General features: G+C 38.7%; 3 protein-coding genes across 12 annotated transcripts in view; 2 read left to right on the plus strand and 1 right to left on the minus strand.

The window, feature by feature from the left end:
• The window catches only part of LOC119647005 (restin homolog), an 82,112-nt gene extending 73,914 nt beyond the window's left edge, over window positions 1–8,198 (plus strand). For all 10 annotated transcript variants that reach the window (XM_038047736.1, XM_038047737.1, XM_038047734.1 and 7 more), the window contains 3 exons: window positions 4,265–7,320; window positions 7,401–7,525; window positions 7,641–8,198. In XM_038047736.1, the coding sequence (XP_037903664.1) occupies window positions 4,265–7,320; window positions 7,401–7,525; window positions 7,641–7,905 (3,446 nt within the window). In that variant the 3' untranslated portion in view covers window positions 7,906–8,198. The remainder of the gene's footprint in view (window positions 1–4,264; window positions 7,321–7,400; window positions 7,526–7,640) is intronic.
• Window positions 8,199–16,787: 8,589 nt separating this feature from the next.
• LOC119660997 (DNA-directed RNA polymerase II subunit RPB11) lies at window positions 16,788–24,437 on the minus strand. Its single transcript, XM_038070096.1, has 4 exons — window positions 24,280–24,437; window positions 17,188–17,277; window positions 16,958–17,132; window positions 16,788–16,898 (listed from the first exon to the last, which is right to left on the minus strand). Exons 1-4 carry the CDS (start codon window positions 24,330–24,332, stop codon window positions 16,863–16,865), a joined length of 354 nt encoding a protein of 117 aa, XP_037926024.1. The 5' UTR covers window positions 24,333–24,437; the 3' UTR covers window positions 16,788–16,862.
• Window positions 24,438–25,289: 852 nt separating this feature from the next.
• LOC119651744 (mitogen-activated protein kinase ERK-A) overlaps window positions 25,290–26,041 on the plus strand; it is a 28,889-nt gene continuing 28,137 nt past the window's right edge. The window contains exon 1 of the mRNA XM_038055492.1: window positions 25,290–25,539. Within this exon, the coding sequence (XP_037911420.1) occupies window positions 25,520–25,539 (20 nt within the window). The 5' untranslated portion in view covers window positions 25,290–25,519. The remainder of the gene's footprint in view (window positions 25,540–26,041) is intronic.

Genomic DNA, 26,041 nt, shown 5'->3' on the forward strand with positions numbered 1-26,041 from the left:
GCAGGATATGCCGAGGGAATCATATAGTGAATAACCAAAGCTGCCTAAAGAATGAAAAATTAAAAGTAAGGCATTACCATTTAGGAAGATTGAATATGTAACGCAATATGCCTCTCGCAATGCAGCTAATGTTAACTCGAATCTGCAAATCTATGCTAGTGTTTAGATACCGATCAGAATCCACAAAGTTCCGTCAGTGTGCGTGTGTGTATGAGATGGCAGAGGAAAACTTCTGAGCACTCAGATCGCAGCGCTCCATCGTATTCGACCCCTCCATCTAGCGGATATCTCGGATTGGTTTAGAAGATGCTACTCGCTGCAACTAGAATTGCCCCAGCACCAAAAATCTGATCTCATTACTTGATGGCCACGTTTCATCTTGTAGAAATCTTATTCTAAATATATGTATATGCAGCTAATGCATTATGGCCATGTCAACAATACTTCTGCAAGGCTTCCTGCTCTTCGACAGGATAAACTTTGCAATATAACTAAACAAAATTCTAACGCGACCACCTGTGATTATGGGAAGCTTATTGCCAGCTGTGGATAGAAGCTTTATCCAATGCTACAGACACTCGAATCTTTAAAAAAAGTCAGACGATTACAGTGCGAATTATATTCAACTTAAAGATCGCATTCAACTCACTTCGCACAACGGGTTGGCTCTTCTGGGCTCCATACCGTGGACTGCTGTTTGGTTTTCGGATCGTACATATATTAGAACCAAGTTTCGTCACCTGTAACGATTTTGTCGAAAATGCTAGACTGGCTATCTTTAGATTTCACAAGGAAATATTTAGTGAAATAAAGCGTGCTTCCTTTTGAGCGCCATTTAAAATGCGTAGAATCCATCAGGAAGATTATTTCTTGGGTCAACTTTAGGTCACTAGCGCCACATTCCAATCTTCAGTTGAAGATTTTGGGCAATCTTCATACGGTTCGTCCTCCAAGGAAAAGAGTCCTGCCTGGAATCTTCTAAACTACTTTAGCGCAGTTTTCAGTGGGGATGCATTCGCGCCATATGCATTTGGCACTCAATAAAATTTTGGGTTGCTTCAGCTGACGTCAAACACCGTAGAACGCAACAGGTCTCCTATTGTATTGGGGGTGGAATTTTTGCAAGCGTAAAATCCCCAAATGTTCTTGATTTGCCTCCAATGAAGGACTGAGGGGATGGTATGATATGGCCATGAAGCTATCCGGCCTAACAAGATAGCGGACAATATTTTATTAGTGATACCTAGTAACATGACACCTCTATAATTGATATGTTAATTTCCTGATTATGGGACAGATAATGCCTCATTGCCAATTATCAGGCATTGATTTGCTGTCCCAAACCTTGAATATAAGCTGATACTTGGTGTAATGGGTCGTCTCCAAATCTATTAGTTCGGAGTTCCATGGGCTTTTAGAAATCTTAGAGCGTTATTCTAGTGTATTTTTTTTCGATTTTTCTTTTTGTTACAAAGTTTGATAATACGTTCAAGAATAACTGTGTGAAATTTGACATTGATGCTTCGTTTCGTTTTAATTCTATAAGCATATTTCCGAATACGTATCGAATGGTTTCTACACAGTATAAATCAGTATAACAGCTTTTTTTCAAAAAATGTATAACTGGTACATGGGGTAGCACATAGAAAAATCTAACTGAATCTAAAACTGATTTACGCACACATCTAAAGTTAGAAAATAATAAATTTTGAATATTTAGGAAAAAACATTTTCCAATGAAAATAAAAATCAGGTTTGCTATATGCAAAAACTTGCCAAGTTAACAAAATTCAAAATTTATCACTGAATTAAAGAAATATTTTAATTATATTGGTAACAAGTCACTTGGAAAACATGGAAACCTATTTGCTGCAACCACCGTTTTGTTTTTTTCATTTTTTGTAACTATACAATTTTAATTTAAGCACTCAATAAAGAAACATGCAAAATCTCGAAGCTTTTAAATCTCCATCCAGCGTATCAAGCCACCGTTGGTCGTTTACCATCGACTTCGGTGATCAAACCAATCTTGGCAAGTGAATTCTCTTAGCACAAATTGCGTGACCATACCATCGAAGACGCCACTCTCGCAACTTTTTCACGATCGGTGAAACCCCCTAACGATCGATATCCTCATTCCGGATGTGATCAAAACGTGTCACCCCACTAGTCCAACGTAACATCTTCGTTTCCATTACCGCAAGACGTCGTTCATTGTCTTTTATAGTTGGCCAACATTCAGAACCATAGAGAGCGACAGCACGGACAACATTGCGGTAAATTTTCGATTTGAGACGTTCGTTGATACGTCGATCACAAAGAACACCACTTGTGGAATGCCACTTCATCTAGCTTGCGTTAATGCGTGAAGCAATTTCATAACACAGTTCTCCATTGGCTGATAGCGTTGATCCGAGGTATTTAAATCGCAGTTCTGGACAGATCACTGCCGCTGACAGTGATTGTGCCTGTTTCATGGTGATCGGTCGTCAAAAATTCAGTTTTGTTTAAATTCAATCTGAGACCGTGTTGCATGAGGCGATCATTCCATTTTTGAACAAGTTGCTGGAGATCATTTTTGCTATCAGATGCTAGGAAAACATCATCTGCATAAAGCAGTGTGTAGGGTGCTGGATGTTAGATATCCCGTGTGACGGTGTCCATAACAAGGACAAAGAGGAGTGGTGAGAGGGCACTTCCTTGATGAACTTCAACAGAGACACGAAGCGGTTTTGATACACCCGCCATATTTCGAACTTTGCTTTTCGGATCGTGGTAGAGCAATTGAACCCAGCGCACGAGTTCTTCTGGCACGAAGTGTTGTTGTAAAGCATACCAGATGAGTTTGTGTGGTACACGGCCAAACGCTTTCTCTAGATCCAGAAAGGCAATGTAAAGAGGGCGATGCTTCTCACGGTGTTTCTCCATGAGTAACGGCGTAGCGTGTATTGCGTCAATAGTTCCGCAGTTCTTGACAAATCCGGCTTGATTCACGGTTATTTCAACGATTTCGCGAATACGGTTGTCAAAAATGTGTCAAGAAAATCTTCATGGTATGGGAAAGTAACTGGATCGGACGGTAATTTGAACATTCTGCTGGGCTACCTTTCTTTTTCCATATTGGAACAGTGGTACTTTCTTACCAGTCAGATGGTGTTCTTCCGTCCTGGAATAATCCGATTAAAGAATTCACTGAACCACAGTGTTGGGTCCCAGCTCTTCGCTTTCCAAAGCTCAGATGCGATGTCGTCAGGTCCTGTGGCTTTACCCGATTTCATTCGTTTTATTCAGAATGCAACGAACGACTGATATTGAATTGCGATATCGTAGGGGATTGTGAAACTTGTTAATTGGTATGATAATTGTTCTGTAACGACACTCAATAAGTTTTCTTGGTTTTTATCGCCACATCCTCGTAACGGTGGATTTTCTGGTTAACGACGTCACCAGTATTACACCGACCGCCAGTTGGCACAGTTTTTCTGGATTTCAGGCACGGAAGACTCGTATTCGTTCTTCTTTGCCTGTATTTTTGAGTTAAGAAGGAATTCAGAACGGTCAACAGGTAGAAGTAGAGGTAGGGCTTGGCAGCCGAGTTAGTGTTGGCCCAGCAAGTGTTTCCAATCCATCCTTTCACACTGGGATCTACACTACCATTTGATCATCATTATTTATTTTAAACTTCGAAACCCTCTTCAGTTACAGACAAAAAATTTGATAATGGTTTTGCGCAGAGCAGAGGCAATTCTCTAGGCCTACTAGTGTATTTAACCCACAAATAAAAGCACTAAAACTGTGGGAAGCATGAAACGGAGATGAAGATGGCTTACGGTTTCGTACCAGGCCAGAAGCAACCTATCAGACCCGGCCTCACATCTGCCCTGGGAGCAGCGTGACGAAGTAGTTTGCAAATGTTAATACGTTCCTTTTTAACATTGGCAAAACACAAGATAGATTCCAATTATATCGAACGTAAATCCGCCCACATTTCAGACCCAAGCTTGGCCGGAGCTAGAAAAAAAAATATTGTTTAGAGATTGAGGAGTCCTAAGTCTGCATTCTCAATCCCTATACAATTTTGTTGTAGGGGCAATATCTCCCCAATAAATGCGGTCCGTCATAGACTGAACTCAAAACCCACTCAATCACAAAAGCATATATGCATGTTAATAGTTAAGAAGATAAAACACGATTTGTTTTTCGTTTTCTATTCGTCATTAGAAATTCTAATTCTCCTTATGACGTTCAATTTTTTGTTTCCCAGAAGCGATACCCCCTAGAGATGAGCAACATTTCGAGACATTGAAAAAGGAGAACGAAAAATTAACAACAGAAATTGAAACTTTGCAAAGCAAGCTCAACGAAAGTACAAAAGATTACGAATTCAAAGCAAAGGATCTAGTCGAACGTGAACAACAACTCCAAGAAGAATTAGAATTTATAAAACAAGAGAATGAAGAAATGCGTAAAGAACTTCTAGCGAAAGATGAAAGCAGTGAAAAATTGTACCTAACAATTCAAGAGCTACAGAACACGTTATTGGAGGAAACGGCTGCTAAAAATAAATCGACTGAAGATAAAAAAGTGAATGATGAACTTCTTAAAACATGCAACGAAAAAGATGAGTTAATTAAGCAACTGACCTCTGATGTGGAAATCCTTAAGGAACAAGTTGATGTCGCAGCTAAGAAAAATGATGAAACAAGATCTTCCCTGAAGAATTTGGAAGATGAAAATACCACCCTGAAAAATAAACTAGACGAAGCCACAAGTGAAATTGCTGCTCTGAAGGATAATCAGGAAAAATCTACCTCTGGAAACGAAGAGTATATTAAATCGCTCACGTTATTGAAGGATGAAAATGAAAATTTCAAAAAAGTTCATGTCGAACTATCCGAGAAAAGCCAACAATTGCAAGCTGCGTTAGACAACAAAGTCCAAGAATTATTGGAGCTCAACAAACGATTGGATGAAATTCAGAAAAATAAAGATGATTTATTTTTAGAAAATGAAGCAACTAAAAATCAGCTCCATGCAATTTCTAACGAGAAAACTATATTAGAATCGGAAATGGTACAGAGAGAACAGGAAGTCGAAACTAGCAAAATAATTATTGAGGAGCTTGGAAAGGACAAAAAATTGGTTGAGGAAAATCTAAAAGAAGCAACAAAAACTATAAACAGTCTAAATGAGGAAAAAGGAACATTAATCGCTAAGCTAGAAGTGATGCAGGAAAAAATGAAGGGGTCGGAATCACAACAGCAAAATGATTCAAAAGAATTGCAGAAACTAAAATCAGAATTAGTTACCTTAGTTGCTGACATGGGAGCGAAAACGGTGACCATAGAAGAACAAGCAAGCAAACTAAAAAAAATGGAGTCGTTTATAAATGAAAAACAGTCGCAAAACAATAAATTAGAGAATACTATCAAGGAACTGACCGATCAATGCGAAAACATCAAAGTGGCCAAAGCTGCATGCGAAACGAGAATCGCAGAGTTAGAAATAGAAAGCGCCGATAAAACTCGATCCGTAGAAAGTATTACTCAAAAATGTGATGAATTCTCCAAACAGAATCAAACATTGCAGCAAGAGCTTACTAACCTAAGAAATGCGTCAAGTGACACGAATTCCGAAGTGGCGCGTTTAACAACGAATTTAGTAGAGAAACAAAAATCTTATGAGGAACTGTTAGATACCAGCAATACGGTAAAAAATAAATTGGAAAGGGAATTGCAAGAGTCAGCCCAATATATTTCCACTCTTAATAAAGAAATAGATGCTCTGAAGCAAACTGCAGAGACAAAGGCTAAAGTCAATGCTGAACTCCAAGCCCAAATCGAGACTTTAAAAGCTAGTGATCAGAGTAAAGAAACAGAAATTGATAATTTAAGGAAAGCTATTGAATCGGAAAAAGAAAACTTGAACAAAGTCATTGCCACAAACTCGAATGAAGCAGAAAGCCTTAGATCTCAATTAGATACTCAAATATCATCTCTGCAAAACGAGGTCAGTGCCTTAGAAACAGAGCTTGCTAATACAAAATCTCACTCAAAATCGACTGAGGAATCACTTCTAAAACAAATGAGTGAATATGGAAATGAGAAAGAAAAACTTCTAAACGAATTAAAACAACTAAAAGATAGCGAAATTTCTCTACAAAACTTGCTGGAAAAACAAAAAGAAAACGAAAATAGTAGTATTCAGAGCTATGGTTTAGAACTACAGAAAAAGGAAGAGGAAATTAAAAGCCTTAACGAGACAATAACGTCTATCCGTGAAGAATGCGGTAGTCTGATTACGAAAATAAAAGAAATAGAAACCTCGCAAGAAGATGCTCACAAAACTAATGAATTGTTGAAATGTCAAATATCTTCTGAATCTGAAAAATCGAAGGAACTTATGGATGAAGTTGAAAAATTAAAAGCAGCTATTCAGGAGAAAGATTCAGAAAGTCAGAATCTCAAACAACTGAATTCAGACTTACTTTCTCAAATATCTGCCAAGGAAACCGACAAAGCCAGTGTTCTTGGAAATTTGCAAGCCCTCCAAACCGAGAAAGAAGAAACAATAAACGCTCTGAAAATAGAAATCTCGAAAAAATCAGAGGCGCAGACGACTCTGCAGGCAGAACTTCAAAGGGCACAAGAAAGTGCAAAGGATCTTAAGCAGAATCTTGAAGAACTTTCGGTTTGCAATGAAACGGCAAAAAAGCAATTATTAGAAAAGGAGGAAACTATTAAAACGCAAACAGACAATATCCTACATCTGAATCAGTTAGTGGAGAAATTACAGATTGAAATAATCAGTAACAAGCAGCAAATGGCTCAAATGATGTCTACATATACTGATCAAATAGAAATGCTAAACCAAACCCTTTCGCAGAAATGTGAAGAAAATTCGAAACTTCTAAAAAATTCGGCAGAACTGAAAGCTGACAGTGGTTCCCATGCCGAAAAACTCTCAGCGAATTTATTAAAAGAAATCGAATCACAAAAGATTTTATCAGAAAAGTACCAAGTGCTATCAAAGGAGCATAACACATGCAAAACCACCATAGTTGGATTGGAGCAATTAGTTGCAGATAGCAATAAAAAAATTAGTGATCTTACCATAAAAGTAAAAGATTTAGAAAAAGTAGTCGAAAATGGTGCCAAAAAGGATTCAGCAACGAAGGGCGAGTACGAAGAACTACAAAGGAAGTTCAATAAACTGCAGCAGGATAAATGTACTACAGAAAAGTTGCTAGAAAATGAAATAAACAAATCGAAGTCTGATACAAAACAATCACCGGTGGAAGCCAGTAAAATTGATAACTCGGTATGTACTACAGGTTGGAGTTTTTCAGGAGTTCATAATGACGCCATGGCGACCTTTTGCATTGCTTTTCGTCCTTTCAGGATCAAAATAATAGCGTTGAACAGATAAACTTTTTGAATTCAATTATTGCCGATATGCAAAAGAAAAATGAAGCGTTGAAGGCTCGAATAGATACATTGGAAGCAATTCCATTAGATTTCACCAAGTAAGTATAGTTTCTTCGAAGAGCACTCCATCCAAATATATTTTGGGTCTTCAGTGACTTTCGAAATTTGAATGATAATTTGCAATGAAGCTTGCGTTTAAACATATTTTTCTAGGTCAGAAGCATTCAACATAGTTGGGAAGAGAAAGCCTGCGCCCAGATTATTTTGTGATATCTGTGATATATTTGACGCACACGATACTGAAGACTGTCCACAGCAAAGTTCAGACAGCCCGCCAGGATCCGCGCCGCAGGCATCATCAGCACCAACCAACCCAAACAACGACGCCAGAGTACTTCCGCCTCCCAGGATGTTTTGTGATATCTGTGAAATATTTGACGCCCACGAAACTGAGGATTGTTCCCTACAATGTTTTTAATAACGTAAAACGCCAACTCGAAATCAAGAACTCGAAATGCTTACTCTTATTTTATATTTATCACTCGATAACTTTTTAAATTATTTTTTATTTGAAAATGAAAAAAACACCAAAAGCAAAGTGAGCGTCTGATATTGGTCGTGAACACTGCAAAAATGTACTGACAACAAAGATGTTGAGCGATTAGTATGTAAAATCCTTATTTAAAAGTATTTAAAAAGTGCATGTACATAAACGTTCACACAATTGTTATGTTATTGTTTCTTTTAAAATATATTTTTGTAGTGAAGCAATCTATTCTATTTTCTATTGTGTAGAAGTACAATTGAAAGCCATGAATGAATGAAAGAAAAGGAAAAAAATGCAAATACACTAATGAACCGTAAAGTAATGATCTATAGATCACTAAGCAGTGCCAGTTTCGGATAATATGCTTCAACTTTGTCTAGATCTCTTTGGAAAGTCTACCCTCCCACTATTGCGACATTGTCAATTCTAGATCTATCAATCCAGATTGGAAAACCCCATCTGGAATCTTGATTTGATGATCTTAATCCCTACTAAAAATGAGCGGGCCAACACCTAACTAATATTTGCCTACAGACGCGATGTATCTATCCACATTGCTGTAACTTTGAATTTGGAGAAGAATGGATACAATGGGCACCCAAGTTCAGAAGGTGTGTGTGGGTCTGCAGGACTACCGGACATGATCAGTATTTCATCAGTCTGGTGGCAGTCAAAATGACAAGATTATAGCAAACTGATCGTGTAGGGTCTGGAACCTAATGAACTGAAGAATATTTAAATTTTTAAATAAAATCGGTCAGCTCGGCGAGACATGATTTGCTGAGTGAAGTGCAGTTGTCATTGTGTTATTAATCGAAACATGACTTCCGAATGGTTCGGACGTTTAAATCCATGCGACAAAAACTCTTCTTTGTCGTCTTGTTTATACCAACACGTCAGTCAGTTTTTTATTAGTCCAATTTTTATGGATTGACTTATGGCAGATCGATGAAGGCTGTGAAATCTGCGGATGTTATCTCCTTTGTTCGTTTCATAGTGAAATATTGTTGTAAAAACGTTACGTTTAGTCCTGCACGTCGTAATGTCTCTCCGGTTTGTCTTTGATGACCTTGGGGTTGTCCTTTATGATTAATACTCCCTCCCATGATGAATTCAATTTGGATTTGGAATTGTAGGCTGACTGGGTCAAAATATTCGTGTGAGGAACTTCTTCAGTCCTCATCCCTGCAATCAGAGTTGCATTTCTCCTATGAACTGTTGGAATTGTAACTGGTGCCCGAGAATTCCTTCCTGATTGGGTATGTTTTAAAGGCAGATGCAGATTGAATCCACACTAATTTAAGGAAATCTTGCCTTAGTTGAATGGTTCGCGGTGCGTTCATTCGTTCTATTTCGAAACTTAAGTATATTTTTCATAGCAGGGAAACCAATTCCTCTTTTAAATTCTCGGATAATGAGTTTAGAGAATTCGAAGATCAGATGTAAATTTGATTAAAGAAAAAGTGAGTCATTTTATTTGAAAAGTCGTTAATTTGATTTGGAAAAACGCTAATTTGATTTGAAAAATTGTTAATTTCACCTGGAATATCGCTTCTTGTTGTTTTACTTTTACCTCTACATGTCTGTTCCAAAGAAACTTCTTATATAAAATGACTGAATGGAATTATCTTTTTCGGGAAAATAAGTGTTATTCCATTCACCTTTGGATAGCATAAAACAACAAAATAAATTCGTGGTCATAAGGGGGGAAGGGGGGGAAGGGATGACATCAAATAGCTTGTCTCTAGGATTCCATTTGCTACGTCCCCAACAAATATGATTAACTTATTCAGAGTTCAAGACCACTGGACTCCGCATCCGCTACCAGTTCTATTAATTCTTACGTCGGCGGAGGAGACAGAGAATTATCGGATAGGTTCACAAAGGCTGCTATAACCTAGTACTGTAAATGATACCTAGCTGCTGCACAAAATTGTCTCATCATGGTTGCTTGTAACAAATTTGATAACAGGACCGCTTTCATTGTAGACGATCCTAGCCCCCCTTTAGTGATCCCATACCACCGATTTTGTTAAACTGAACCTAGTCTCAAAGTTGCAGGACTGCCACTTTGGGATTTAGTCGATATTTTTGGCTGAGTTTTTCTTTAACTGAATCTGCCTCTGCAATCTAAGTCTGTAGTTCCTTCTTATTTGCTGCTGAATTTTCCCTTTGCCAATCGTTTCTCTTCCGTTTCCTAGGCAACAATGGCACAGATAGAACATTTCTTTCACAGTTTTTTTGTGAGGAACATGGATTTGGCGAGGCTTCCAAACTTCTCAGTTGCGATTTGATCGCTGAAATTCTGTGATCTCTTATCACTTTGAGAGTCAAAACTCATGTTTGAACACCATTAGTACAGTGTGCAGCCAATGTGAGGAGGAGGAGGAGACAGCCCTGCACTTTTTATGCAGCTGCTCGGCATACTCAGATCTCAGACGAAGACACCTTGGCAAGGTTTTCTTCAATGAAGAATCTGCACACTCTCTGCCTCTGGAGAATGTTCTCAGATTCGCTAAAGCCTGCGAACACCGTAGGCGGGAAGCCATTGAATAGGCAACTACGGGGATAGTACAATGGGCCTAATAATGGCCTGAGTGCTCGGGGCTGCGGCTCCCCCCAGTTAACTAAACTAACTAACTAACATAGTAGTGAAATGCTATATGCTACCTCACTACAATAAGAAGAGGAGAAGAAAATAGGCGGATTCCTATTAGATCCGCCTATTTTATAAAGGAACGGACCTGAATTCGGTGACGTGTCAAGTCAGTGGTTGCCCTTAATTACCCACTGGTACTACATGAATAGTAATAATAAAATTTGGGAGCAGCTCGAAAACTAAGGAATTAAAAATAATGAAACTCTGCTGGACTCCTATTCTGGGACTAAAATACCAGCTACTGCTCCTAAAACTCTAAAATCAGACTAGGCTCATTCAGCATGGTTTGAAATGAGGTGTCCCGATATACTTTACCGCCTCCTAGATTACGCTTCCAGCTTCAACGTTGCATTCTCTTGAGATTGAGACTCAGGTACTCATTCATAGCTATGTCGAGTGATAGCCGATATTCAATCTAAAATACAAATCCTTCCGCCAGCAGTGAGACTTGAATCTTCTCTTGTAAAGGTTTAGTACTAAACCAACTATACACGCTTTTCTAAACAAGATATAGTATCGAAATGACACCTGGCACATATGCCTAGGGAGTTCTCCGTTTGAGATTGTGTCTGATCAGAGTACCCCGATTATACGACGAAAATACGTGTAGATGAAAACTTAAGGCATTGGTATTCGGATACTCTTTATGAAGACTTGAATCGCCTTCCTATTCTTTCAATCTCTGGAAGGACCTCCGATTCTCAGGATTTTCAAGAAGTGAAAGTAGCCCCTAAGCAGAAACTGTAAAGTTGAAAACAACAATTTCGCGGAGAACGGCCAAGGCAGTGGCTTTATTTCTCTTTGAAAAAGTATGTAAGCATCGATGGTTAACCATTTCATCTACGAGAGGTATTATAGGACTTACGATTGAGAATCGTGGTAGATTCTGTCCACCTTATAAGTTACTTATTATAGTGGCTAAGGACTTTATCGCTAACAGAACATAAATTCATCCTCCACAAAGTACTACAGAAACGGGTGCACTAATTAGGAACCAGAAACTGCAGAGCGAGAGGAAATGTGTGTCCCTCTACCTTCAACTATTTCGCTATGCGCCTCTATTCGGGGCCTCGGGCTCGAGCAACAACATGCATTTCTCCTGCTCTCGATATCATCCTCGCCTGGACCACAGGCAGGAGCTATTACAACCTGACATCCTCATCATGTTTTGTTACTACAATCTATTTTTGGTGTTATCCCCTGACAGGGGCTGGTTGAACACTGGGTAAACCAGATATTGTATATGGTGTTCTACAATAATGAACGCAATACATAGAATTGTGGAATATCCGTGGAGGCAGCATACTATTTCAGTCCCCATTGATGTTTGACCAAAGCCACCTTCCTTAACACTGCCGACAAATGCAGTAGTAGCTAGGAACCTTCCAATTTATCTAATGGAATTGTTAGCACTGATGAAAGAAACAAGTGGTTTCTGAAATATCAGTATTTGCAATCATAATAAATATCACTAGCGAATAGAAAAAAGCAAGTCTTAATTATTTCATTCGTTCCTTGCGTTACGTATATTCGTTCCTTGATGTTTGTATCTGCTTCCGAGTCAATTTTTTGAAGAGTTGTTTGGTCCTAGCATTTCCTCGTTGTGTTGTCAGTCGTTTGCAGGAGATCATCGCAGGGATTAAATGGAACTTGTTTCATCCTAACGGATCTGGATTAATCAGAGTTATTTGCGGGATTGTGACAAAATTTTTTAAAAAAAAGATATTTTGAGAGTATAAGAGCAGCTTTTGTAGCTAAGGGGATTTATAAAATAGTGATATTAGCCAAAAAAAAGTTATTTATTTTATTAGTGAACCAATAAAGAATGCAAAAACATTTTTAATTTTGTTTTTTCTTTCTGAAATTGCCCAATGAATATGCATGTAGGCCCTCAGCGGTTACTGGCAATTACAAGACAATGGTTCTAGTCTAGTAAAGATAAGAATATAGTACGAATTATTGTATAACGATGCACCTATTGTATAAAGGCAAGCCCAGTAAAATTTATCAACACACCGCAACCCTTTATTAACTCAAGTAGAATTCTACAGGTCTATTGGATCCACTATCGCGCGTGAAGAAGTCGTCCACAGAAAAGCTACCTGGCAGTATTCTGGCTTCAATATTAAGATTGGCCATGTTAAAGTGGTTAGCGACCTGTCCATTGGCGCTTTCCTTGGAGCTCTTAAACGATTTACTGTGATAATGCCCCTAATTTGTACGGGCAAAGCATCAGTTAACCATTTTCAACAGTACAGGGCCGAATACAGAACGCTGGAAAGCAGTGCTGTTATACAGCTCTGTTCGTTGAATCAGAAGAAAGCATTCAGTTTTACAGGCTCAAGTCTATGAAGGTTCAGCTAAACACGAAGTACCGCAAATATTCCCAATTCCGTAACAAGATAGTCATGGAAATACTGCAATTATATGATTAGCTTGCGGTTACCGCTCATCTAGATCAATCTCATCCAGTCACCGAATCTGAACTGCCGAAATGATACATAACCCATCTCATTTATGTACTCAATTTCAGAGCATATGCGAAACCGATCTCTTGAAAGGCATATCCGTGCCAGAATCCTGTCAACTGCAAACGAACAAATCGATTTATACCATCACCGAATCACCTTTAAGTATAGTCTAATGATATCCAGTATATTGAAGGATCAGGCATCTTAAGCTCCAGGCTACATCCGCAAGCTAAACCACAGTTCATAGCATTATATTCATAAATAAAAATAGAAGAAAGCTACTCAATGAAAATGAAACAACTCTTACAATAACTCTAACACTCCAAAACCAAATTGAAAATGAGGGCGTGCGCCGAGTAATAAGATGCAGTGTTCATAAACTTAATAATAATAATGGCAAACGCCTGGTTGACTTTGCCTGTACTATTACCACGAAGTTGTAAAAAGGCAACAATAGCATTAAAAATGACACCTACGAATAAGTAATCCGGAAAATATAGAGAGAGAGAAGGGAATCTCGACAGTGGTGTAAAAGCATAATGTGTTCCATCTAGTAACAAGTGGGGAAACGGGAAACTAGACGCTTCAAGTATGAAAAATTTTGTGTATTTCTTTTATAAAGAGATTTGAGTGTGCATTTGTCCAATTCGTATGTAGCACGTAATATATGCATATATTATGTGAAAATATCCACTTTCAAGTGATATTGGCATTCAATAATTTTGTCAGTAATAGTGCGATTTTCACCAGGTAGGATCATGCTCTATGCTGCCGCCTACATTACTGCGTGATTCTAGGATGAACTTAAGGGGGTTTTCCTGCCAAAAATTTTAGTAATATACTATTATTAACTATATTTGAACAGGTATCGGTATGGAGGCTATTTTGGCACCATACAGTGGCAGCCTTTTGACTTTTTCCAGATTTTTCCGTTGTGTAGTTTCTTAGAATGGGTCCGTTAAAGAAATGATCAATTTCAACCTCCCGCGCTCCCCACCTTTCCAACAAAAGTCAAAGCTAAGACCGGCTTCGAAAATACTAACCGAGACCTTTAATTTGATACCCCACATGACTATATTTGATGAAAAAAAATGTAGACCCCCCTCTTACATGTATAGGGACCCCCCTTAAATTCGACGTAAAACTGATGTAACTCACTATATGCGTGAGCGTTCACAGTTTCCACCTTTCATTCAAATTTGGTGGCAATCGCTACAACCGTCCCCGAGAAAAATTCGTGTGACGGACAGACAGGCAGTAAATCGATTTTAATAAGGTTTTGTGTTTAAACAAAACCATAAAAAGGCGATAACTATAGAAATATTTTTCTGCTTTGCCCGGTCTACATAATAATCATCAAAATCCCTGGAAACAGAATAAGACCTTCCCCGAGAAACTTTATTTTAACGTGCTAACGTCCCCAAGCAAAAAATTTTCCAAATATTTTGCAAGTAATATAAATATTTTAATATTTTGGGTTTTTGATGTTATGATTACGACTTTTTAACTCTGTCCGGATTTCCAGTTTGCCCACTAAAGTACAACTTCTTTTGTAAAATGCTCTCAGCAAGGGTTTTCTTTTTTCCTTTTTCGGGTTGTAAGTTACTTCCTTGTAAAAAAACAAAATTCATAAAACTCCTTATTCCCCCTTTCTGAACAAATGTATTTCTTCCGGCGGTGTCCGGATTTCAATTTTGCTTACTGCACATGTGGAACTCGGAATTTGGCTTGATAACGTACAGGAAAATGGGAATGGTTTATATTTTCGACGCTTAGATACAAAAATGAATCGTCTGCACATATAAAACAAGTCGGAATACCGGAATCTTGCCTCTTCTGATATAAGGGTTTTGTGTTTATCTTATGTGGGGAACTTTCTATGCATATTCGTTTTGAGAATGATGGGGTCCTAAGTCCGCACCAACTTAATGCAGGACCGGACCAAATGGGGAGCAACTTACTCCCTCTTTTCTGGTCCACGGACCCCTCGCTTAGGGCTTGCACCCAAACTTTTTAAAAAAAGTCAAGCGACGACGGCTTTACGGTTTCTTACCAGGGCAGAGTTGCTCCCCATTTGGTCCGGTCCTGCATTAAGTTGATGCGGACTTAGGACCCCATCATTCTCAAAACGAATATTTCACCTCTGGCCAAGCTCTGGTCAATAAGGCTGATTTGCGCTCAATATAATTCGTAGGTATGTCGTGTTCTACGAATTATATAAAGGAGCATTCAACATCTGCGAGCCGCTACGGTCACGCTGCTCCCAGGGCAGAGGTGAGGCAGCGTCTGACGATTTGCCTCTGCCCTGGTAAGAAACCGTAAAGCCGTCGTCGCTTGACTTTTTTCTATGCATGTTTTTTTCATTGCGTACATAGCTAAAAATTCAAAATATTCTTTCACATATTTCCAAACTTTCAGATATATGTATGTACATATTGAAAACATAAATATTATGCTCATTCTCAACAAACATTTCGTGTTACACATTGATGCCTAATTTGGCACGCATCTGAATATTTACATTTTACTCCATCCGCCAAAGCAAACATATATACATATACATATATGTATAAGTACTTAAATTAAATACCGCCTGTATGTAGATGTACTTACATTCATTTATATTGCACACTACCCACAATCTTTAATTAATAGATACATATTCATGTCTGTCTCGATTAACTGATACTAATATAAAAAATAACTAAAAAGAACCAAAAAAGCGTAAATAAAATGTTTTAATGCGTCCCGCGTTCATGTGAATTCACTTTATACTATATGATGATGGCGTCATCCATGTCTTGAAGTGCAATCAACCTACGCGAAATAAAATTTTAACCTTCGATAACTTTGTTGGTAATAATTGCCTTCAAACTTTCCAAAATTATGTCCTATCTTACCACTTATACTGCTGCAAATTTTGATGAGGGCGAACTTAAAGGTGTTTTTCGGGTAAGTTTCTAAAATGTTATGTTTATTTGAGCAGATATCGTAATGGTATGTATTTTGAGGCCTAGATTTCATGTGAATGCACTATTGTGAATTTTTTCAGAATTTTGGATTGGATAGGTTCGGAGAACGAGACTTGTTACACTTTTTCAGGTACGCATTTCGGGCCCTCATTCCCCTATGGTTCACCCAATATCAGAAATAATGTCAGTGTCGAAAAGTAGCAACGGTCATGTCCTATGAAAAAAAATTTACACCCAGTTTCGCATGTATGGGGAGTCCTTTAATTCGAACATAAAATATATTTCGCACAAAACTATAAAAAAATCTCCCCGGATTATTTAAACATGCCCTGGCATATTTAGAAACATGCGTCAACCAATTTAACATGACAGTTATCTAGACGCCGAAATTAGGTTATTCAAGTAAAGTCACGTAAACGAGGTTAACATGAATGTATAGCTGGCGTGAAAAAACTGGTCGTGACTGGAGCAAATTAATATTTGTTTTATAATGTGGCTAGACGAACATAAACAAAAACTTGCACAAAATTCTTGTGACGAAAAAAGTGTTAACTAGAGTAATTTATGAGGCCGCTGCTACTGTTCACTTACTATTTAACCACAAAACGTTCTATTTTTTCAAAATTCAATTAACTCCACCAATGCATGTATACAAAAAGATAATTCCAATAACTAATAACGAATTGTCACTCAAATAAAACGCCAATGATATATAGTATTTTCAAGTCAACTTTACTTCAAATCAATTCAATCACCCATAAAATTTTAAAAATAATTGCTCTTAACCTAATCACCTCCTTCTTTTTTCTCCTTTATTGCTTCCTATAAAGAAGAAATAAGAAATACACTAAAATCTCCTGCTTTATTCATTCCACCTTTACCTTAAAACGTTCCTCAAAAAGTGAAAGTTCTGCAATCAAGTCAGTGATTGCGTTCATGAACGCTTCCTGTGGCGAATACTCCGAAGTTGTTTGGATTCTTATAACGAATTTGTGTTCCAGTGGATGAGGAAGTTTGTAGCCGGCGAATAGAACATTTGGATCTTTCAATAATTGGCTGTAAGACAAATCGTTTAACATATCTAAATTCGAACATCTGAACATATACTCACTTTCGAATCATGTTTCCCAGTGTATGATCTTCTTTATTTACTGTAAATATCGCCGCGTTGGTAACTTTTGTATCTAATTCTTTAATGATTCTAAAAATAAAACGAAAGGTTGCGTTTAATCGTCAATCAAATAAGAAAAAAGTCGCGGAACCGCAAGCTAAAAGCTTAAAATGTGGTTATTTGCCCCGTTTGTACCTAGCTCGTAATGTTTTTGCATTTAGTTTGCCAGACCATCCAATTTAGTATGATACTAATATTCAAAGTCCCACAATACAAAAATTTGCTTAAAAATGACATATTTGACCTATTGTAACTCTGCTAGTAACAGTGCGATTTTTGCGAAAGTGAAGTAGTATCGTGATATATAGTATAGACTTTACTACGGCAAATTTTAATGATTCGAGGATTTAAGTTTAAGGGGGTCCCAAGTCAATTTTTAAAAAATATACTTATAATGAATATGGTAATATGCTCTTATTAACTTTATTTAAACAGATATCGATATGGAGAGTACTTTGAGGCCTAGATTCAATGTGCATGGACCACGACGTTTTTTTCCAAATACAGGGTGCGGCAGCATAACTTCCTTTTTTCAAAACTCAATAAAAACTATTGTATGCATCGGAAAATATTTATTTATTTTTTATAATGTAGGTACATGTCTAAAGTTTTTATTTACATAGTTTTGAAGATCAAATCTGTTAGGTGACGTCCCCCATTCTCCATATATTGCGTAAACCGATTTCTGGCGTTTGTCATGACTCTTGTTAGCATAGCAGGTGTTATGTTGGCAATTTCTTCTTGGATGTTGGTCTTCAAATCTTGTAGGGTTCTTGGACGGTTCACATAAACACGGGATCTCAAAAAACCCCATAGAAAAAATCACAAGGGGACAGATCGGGAGAGCGTGCCGGCCATTCCAAATCGCCTCTAATTGAGATAAGGCGCTCTGGAAAGTGTTCCCTCAAAACAGCCATCGATGCTCTTGAAGTGTGTGCTGTTGCACCGTCTTGTTGGAACCAAGTGTCCCCCAAATCCAAATTTTCTAGCCGTGGGAAAAAAAAATTATGTAGCATGTTTACATACCGGTCCGAATTCACTGTCACTGTAACCTCATTTTCCTCAAAAAACCAGGGACCAATAATTCCAGCTGAGGAAATTGCACACCACACTGTGACTTTGGGTGAATGCAAAGGCTTTTGATGCAATTCTCGAGGGTTGGTGTCAGCCCAGTAGCGCATGTTTTGTTTGTTAACCGACCCACACAAATGAAAATGGGCTTCATCGCTAAAAAAACAATAGCACCCTCGAGAACGACATCAAGAAGAAGCTCACACGCGTTCATCCGAGAATTGAAGACACGTTCTGAAAGTTCCTGCACTATCGCCATCTTATAGGGATGAAAATGAAGATCATCACGAAGAATTCTTCTCACAGAACGATCGGATAGTCCAAGGACAGATGCGTGTTTGCACCTAGAACGCCTTGGCGATCGCAACATTGACTCTCTCACTGCTTCAATGTTCTCAGGTGATCTAACGGGCCGAGGGACTCTAGTTCTTCCTTTTGTCGCAGTTGCAGTTTGTCTGAATGTAGCGACCCATGTAACAATTGATTTGCGGTCTGGGACGGGAGACAACGGGGCTAAATTAAAGCGATTCCGAAATGCACGCTGTGTTGCAATAACTGAACATCCGCTTGAAAAGTAAACCTCAACGGCAAAGGCACGCTCCTCACTATTCCAACGCATGATGGCGACTGAACCGTGTCGGGACAAAACTTTACAGTATCCCCTCTTGAACGAGACCACTAGCGCTCCGCTATGACATCAGCCAACTGAGTGCCGCGCATTTTAAAAAAGGAAGTTATGCTGCCGCACCCTGTATTTGGGTTGGGTTGATTCTGAGAAAGGGTCTTTGAAGTAACTGATGCCTTTCGGAACCCCTCCACTCCTCTCCTTTGCAACCAATGTCAAAACTGCTATCTGCTTCGAAAAGTACATGTCAAGACCTTTCTTTTGATCAACACGACTATACTTGTTACATTCCTCTTTCGCATGTGATATCAAATAGGCAATCTGAACTTTACTAGAAAAGATCGGTATAAACTGTTGAAAATTGAGCCCAGTTAATATTCGAAAAACAAATGACTAAAATTATTCAATAGAAAATTACTCCCGATTGCTGAACTGAAAATAAAAGCGATTTTTTAAAAATCAGTTCAAATCCGAAAAATCAATTTGCGACCGAACAAAGTTAATGCCACGTTCGAAAAGGAGTGGTATGAAGGTGTCAAGAATTCTTTGAATTAACGAACATAAGCGGACCGAAGTGCCTTATGCGTATCATTACTGAATTTTCAAGCGAGGGGCTTCTGCGCCGCCGTTAGGATGTAAGCGAATGTAGCAGGATACTGACGATACATATCCTTACTGGCGTGCCGACCATTGATTGCATCTTCGAAGAGATCGAGATTTATGCAAACGAGCCAATTTATTAGATTAAGTTTTGGTTTGAGAATGCTTGTCTATACCGATTTATTTTGCAACCAAGATAAAATTGGTCTATCTTCAAAAGTTAACTCAAAAACCAAACAAGAACTCTGGCCACACATTAGCACAATACAATACGAAGGCGTTGAACAAATGTTTGGCCCTAGAACTGCTCATTTACACACAAACAAATCATAACGTTGGTGACTATTTTAAACCTTTCGAAGTAAACACAAGCATAGGTTTTAACGTTGTTCAATACTTTGAGAGTGGCATGCTTTGCATTTCAAATAGAAAAGATCAAGAAATCGACCTTTTATAGCCTATTTTTTTCTATAGCAAACAGGAAAATTTGAGTTTTCTACAATACAATAATAATAGCGAATGGTTGCTTTAACAAAAATTTGTAAATTATTTTCTCAAAAAAAAAAAACCACGAAAGAGCTTTGTGGTCGTAAGCCTTGCTGATCCTCATCCATGTTGATTAACAGTTGCAGAGGTAGAAGGAACAGTTCGCTACGATTCTCAATCGTATGACACCCGGCGAAATAAAACTTCTTGTGGTTGAAATAAAAGGCACCCATAGTGTCGTGTCGTGTGATTGATTAAATGGCTCTACCATAATCCGAGGAACGGCCTCCCACCAATCTTCTTTGTTCTTTTTATGGACACTGTTACACGGGGACATCTAACGTTCAGCGCCCTATTCACTGCTTTATGCAGATGATAATTTCCTAGCGTCTCACAGCAAACAGGTCTTGTTCATGGAATACCGTCTCAAATGGAATCTGAGTAAAACAATATTTTTGCCGACCAACTCCAATGAAGCAAGCAGCATCAGTGTAAGTGGCAGTGACTTGGTATACTGCGTTATGAAATTGCTTTACCCATTGGCGCAACTTGGATGAAGTGGCAATAACAACGATTGACGCATAAACGAACGTCTCAAATACAAAATGTACAACAGTATTGTCCCTCTTGTCGCCCTCCATGTTTCTGAATGTTCGCCGACTATGAAAGACAGAAAACGGCGCCTCGTGATAATGGAGACATACACGTTGTGTTGGACGAGTGGCGAACACGCCATGATCACATCCGAAATGTGGATATCTTCAATCGATATGGGGATGCACCGATCGTGAAAAAATCTCGAGAAAGGCGTCTTTGATGGTATACTCATGTAATTGACGCTGACAAGAACTCAGTTGCCAATATTGGTCTGAACATTAAAGTCGACTGGAAACAACCAAAGAGCCGGCTTGATACGTTGAATGGTGATTTGAAAACCCCATGGCCCTATCCAAATTAGCCCCTTGTCGACAGCGTTTGTTGATGAAAAATGTCACATGCTCATGGCAGCAACTTGCGCCCCTACCCCCTGCACCTTGACCAGATAGTTATAAATTTGCAAAAGGAGGTTCTAATTCTGGCTCATCATTGCACTATACCTATCTGCATTAACGAGCGGAATATCGAAGGCGTCGATCAACTGTTCTATCTTGGTAGAGTCGTTTCCGATGACGCTGATCGATATTACTCAACGCATTAACAGTGCTAGATTCACCTCCACGGTTTTGTTCAAACCTCTCCACAACCACATCAAGTAGAGGGTCTGGGGTGTTGTATAGAAATATGACACATGCGTAGATTTGATAACGTGCCACACTCCAAACAGAAGAATATACACAGGAGGTGAAACTAGTAAAGAAAAGCATTGCAAAAAATGAATCATCCGGTTTGAAGCCTAGTCAAAATCGCAGTGCGTTCTGCGCATCTGTTAATGTATTGTGTGCCGTGTTCTTATAGGCAACCAGTTATAAACAACCAATAGGGAATTTTTAAAGTAACATTGCCATATTATTCGAATCGCCGCCGTCCACGATTGATTTTATCACCAAGCTGGAGAACTCCAGGCAAATCAGCAACAGATCAGATTTTCTCTCTGCGGCAAGCGATGGAAAAACTGTTGGAATATGGACAACAGTTGCACCATCTGTTCATCGACTTTAAAGCCGCCTATGATAGCATAGCCAGGGTAAAACTGTACACGGGCATGAGAGAATTCGGTATCCCGACGAAATTAATAAAACTGACTAGGCTGACCCTGACCAATGTGCGAGGCCAGATAAAAGCAGCAGGATCACTCTCAACACCATTCGACATCAACAACGGTCTACGACAAGGGGATGCTCTATCATGCGTCCTCTTTAACCTGACCCTCGAGAAAGTGATCCGTAATGCTGAGGTAAATGCAAGAGGTACGATCCTCTTCAAGTCCACCCAACTACTGGCCTATGCTGACGATATCGACATCATGGGAAGAACCACCCGAGACGTACAAACTGTCTTCATCCAGATCGAGCAGGCGGCGATTGGCGCGAGATCTTGGGCTGCACATCAATGAATAATAATAATAATCGTTGGCGCAACAATCCATATTGGATCAAGGCCTTGAAGTGTGTTAGAGCATTTCATTCAAGACCGTAACGATACACTAGGAGGCAATGTGGTCAGCATTGCGCTCGCCCGAGATTATTACCCTAATTTGACTCAGGTACTCATTCACAGCTGAGTCGACTGGTGTCCGACATCCAATCACGATAACAAATTCCTCTGCCCCCAGCGAGATTTGAACCGCGACCTTCCGCTACGAGAGCCCAGCGCTCTAACCATTGGAGCCATCCGGACATCCGGCACATCAATGACAAATATATGGTGGCAACGTCAGCACCGAAGACGAATCAACCAACAACATCAAACCGCACTGGTCAAACACAAACACGAAGAAGAATAAGGATAGGAGAATACAACTTTGAGACCGTTGACAATTTCTCCTATCTAGGGTCGAAAATCACAACCGATAACAGCTACGATGATAAAATCCGCGCACGGTTGTTGTCAGCCAACAGAGCCTTTTTCAGCTTACAAAGACTGTTCCGCTCGAAACGTCTCACCATAGGGTCAAAGCTCTTACTGTACAAGACTATAATCTTGCCAGCCCTCATGTATTCCTCGGAAACTTGGGTTCTTAGCATGAAAAATTGCGAACTCTTGGCCGCGTTCGAGAGAAGAAGAATTTTTGGCCCCCTACATTAGGATGGACGATTCCGTAGCCTACACAATGACGAAATCTATGAGCGATACCATGACCGTCCGGTTGTGGATAAATTCCGGCTGAATAGGTTACGGTGGGCGGATCACTTAATCCGTATGGATGAGGATTATCCCACCCGGAAAGTCTACAAGGGCAATATCTATGGTAGAAAAAGAAGACGAGGCAGACCCTGCCTAAGATGGAGCGATGGCGTAGGTCAGGACGCCAGACAGCTTTTAGGGATATCGAATTGGTGGACCTCGGCGCAAAACCGGGATATCTGCAGTTCCTTATTAAGGCAGGCCTAGACCGGATACCGGTTGTTGCGCCGTTGATGATGATGATGATGGAGAATTTCTATTACAAATGTAGCCACGTACACTAATATCGTGACACCAATGAGAACCAATACCCACGATCTTGACTGCCTGCCGGATGTCATTTTTTTTGTCCCGTAAAAGGCTTGCCTATGCAATTTCGCCTTCTATGTATAGCCTCCTTGGTCTCTATCAAGCATATCTATATAGATCCAGGAAGCTAAGGAAATAACAATTATTAATATAATAATAATATATTACTTCTGTGCATTCTACTTTGAGCCATTCTTTCAAATCTTGGTGCCACCGGCACCGCAATCGTGCCGGACATGTTTTTTGTTCACTAAGATTAGATACAAAAACAACTTATTAATGAGTAATATTAAATAAAAATAGAAGTGAAGAATAAGTGATTCATTTAAAGGTGATTATGAAATTGCTATTTATAGAATTAGAACCTGATGAGAAAAAATGCTTTTTGTCCAAACTGCAAAGAGCTTTAGAAACGACTGTAAAAGGGCCTAAAGCCTTTGGCCATGGCTCAGTTGGCTAATGCTAAATACCGACCAACTAAATCCTATTTAAGTAGCGTCGGTTTCATCGACATCCTTCCCGGCGCTAGATGGCCTGTGGTACTCTCTGACTTTTTTCCCACTTCTTCTACCAACCCAGGATTCTTTCTAAACACCAACCCGTCTGAATACGTAGCTTACTTAGTAAACTAGTGAATCACTGGGTTGTGGAGATCTCACGAAATATCGGCGGGTAAATTCATAAACGGTGGATGGTTTCCACTTTATCATTATATATTTTATTATAGAGCAGCTCCTACACCCAAAGCCAACACGATCAACCAACCAATGCTTCCCATTCCTAGAATTTGCCGCAAAAACAACTGTTCCACCAGCAATGCAATTCCACTTGAATACTTGTTCTGAATTTTGATACAGGGGTCGGGGACAGTAGTCAATTATTCTACTACCCATCACCAAAACTGCAATGCCGGACAAACTTGCCATCACCCCGCCCAATAGATTAGTACATTCGAATGGAAGAACGTCGACACTATCCAGAGTACGATGTGGATTCATAAATTACAGTGAAGCTGGGCATTATAACCTCAAATATGTTTACCATCTGATTCGAAATTCACCCTAGTCTTACATTAAATTGGTTTGTACAAAGCTTACTTCTTTTCTCCTTCATAGAGTAAAAACGATTCGAATGTTGGCGGTGCATTCATTTTCGTAGAAAACGCAAAAGACCCGGCGACGACCCAAACTCAACTTCAAAACAACTTTTCCTACAGAAAATGACAATTAACAAATTATAAGGCTGCTTCTCATCTAGGCATGTCAAATATTAACCATGTTTTCGATTTCAATGATGTTCTTTTTGTTTTCGGCACTCTAACGAAACGAATGGTAATGGAGTGAAAATTGCGCGTGTCCGGTAAATGCCTGATTTTATGCAACAAGTAAAAACTATTATAAATGTTTCAGTCCCTACTGTCCAGCGCGGTTTCATTCCATTAGTGTTGCTAAATTTGTCCAAAGTGGAATTACAGGCAACGATGGCCCATGCAAGACAGTTTTAAAAATTATCGAAAATGTAAAAAACTGGAAATTTATTTAACTGGATGCTATAAAATCTTCAACAATAAAATACTTTATTTCAAATTGATGTTTCAATTATTAAAAAAAAAAAGTAAATATGCCTACAAAAAAAAATTAAGTCGAGTGGCTTGGAAAACTACATTGAATCAATCGCATGATCGGACAAAGCGTGCTCCATGTTTTGGATATGTTTATTTGTATTAAATTTTAAGCTTTCTTCTCAAAATTTATATGGAGCTTTTAGATAATAAACTTACCTTTCAAGAGACGTGTATGACATAACACATTTTCATTTGACGTTGATATGGAAAACCAAAACAGCAAGGAATACGCAAAAATTCACGTTATAAATATGAAATAATTGGACACGCAGAAAAATCAGTAGAACTTGGCTATATAACGTTACTTTCTTCCTGGAATCATTTGTTATATTGTATTCAAATCTTCTTCGAAAGGAAAAGAATATGGTAGCAATGGCGCCGACATCACATCAAACAAGTCTTAAAATATATCCGCTAATAATGAACCGAGCTGTCGGAAAAATTGGTGGTTAGAGCATTGTTTAAAATGTTATAAAGAAACTTTTCAAATTCAAAATAAGAGTAGAGTTGCTCAGGGGAAAAACTCGACAATCATAATGAGCGACGTATTCTAAAAAAGTGATTAAAATATTTTTTGACGGCAAATGAATTGAAAAATATAGTCCAAAACGATTTTGAAGAGGATGTTTGTGCAGTATTACTTGGGAAATATAATGTTCATGGCAGAAAAAAAAGTTCATGGCTTTAGCTCTGTAAATAATATTTGAACAAGGATGTTGATCTTTGGAAAACGGTAAATACCCAAAACTTATATAATTCAAATCATTTTGAACCTTTTCTCTTGCATGAGTATTATGTGGATTAAACTATATATAGGGTTTCCGTCATATATATGATTTATCATCAGAGCCATGCCGATAAAATTGTGCGAATAATACCTGTATTAGCTTAGAAAAGGTAGTACCTAGTACGGTGAAGGGTGAGTAATGGTATGGAGGCGTTTATCCAGCACAAATATATTGTATAAATTCGTTTTCTATCCGGACAATGTCACGATCAGCACATTTACTAAATTTCTCACCAGATTTGAACGTTATTGAACACGTTTGGGAAGAATTAGCATGAAAATAAGCAAATCTAAGACCTGAAATTTAAGGCTGTTATGCAAAAGTGGAATAATTTTGTAAAAATCTTCTCTGCGCGATACCCCGACGTTCAGAAATGAAATGCTTCAAAATTTCGAAATCCCGTTTTTTAAGCAATTCTTGGGACACACTTGGTCGACTTCAATTTTC

Source organism: Hermetia illucens, chromosome 1 (genome assembly GCF_905115235.1).
Source record: "Hermetia illucens chromosome 1, iHerIll2.2.curated.20191125, whole genome shotgun sequence".
NCBI classification, from domain to species: Eukaryota; Metazoa; Arthropoda; class Insecta; order Diptera; family Stratiomyidae; genus Hermetia; species Hermetia illucens.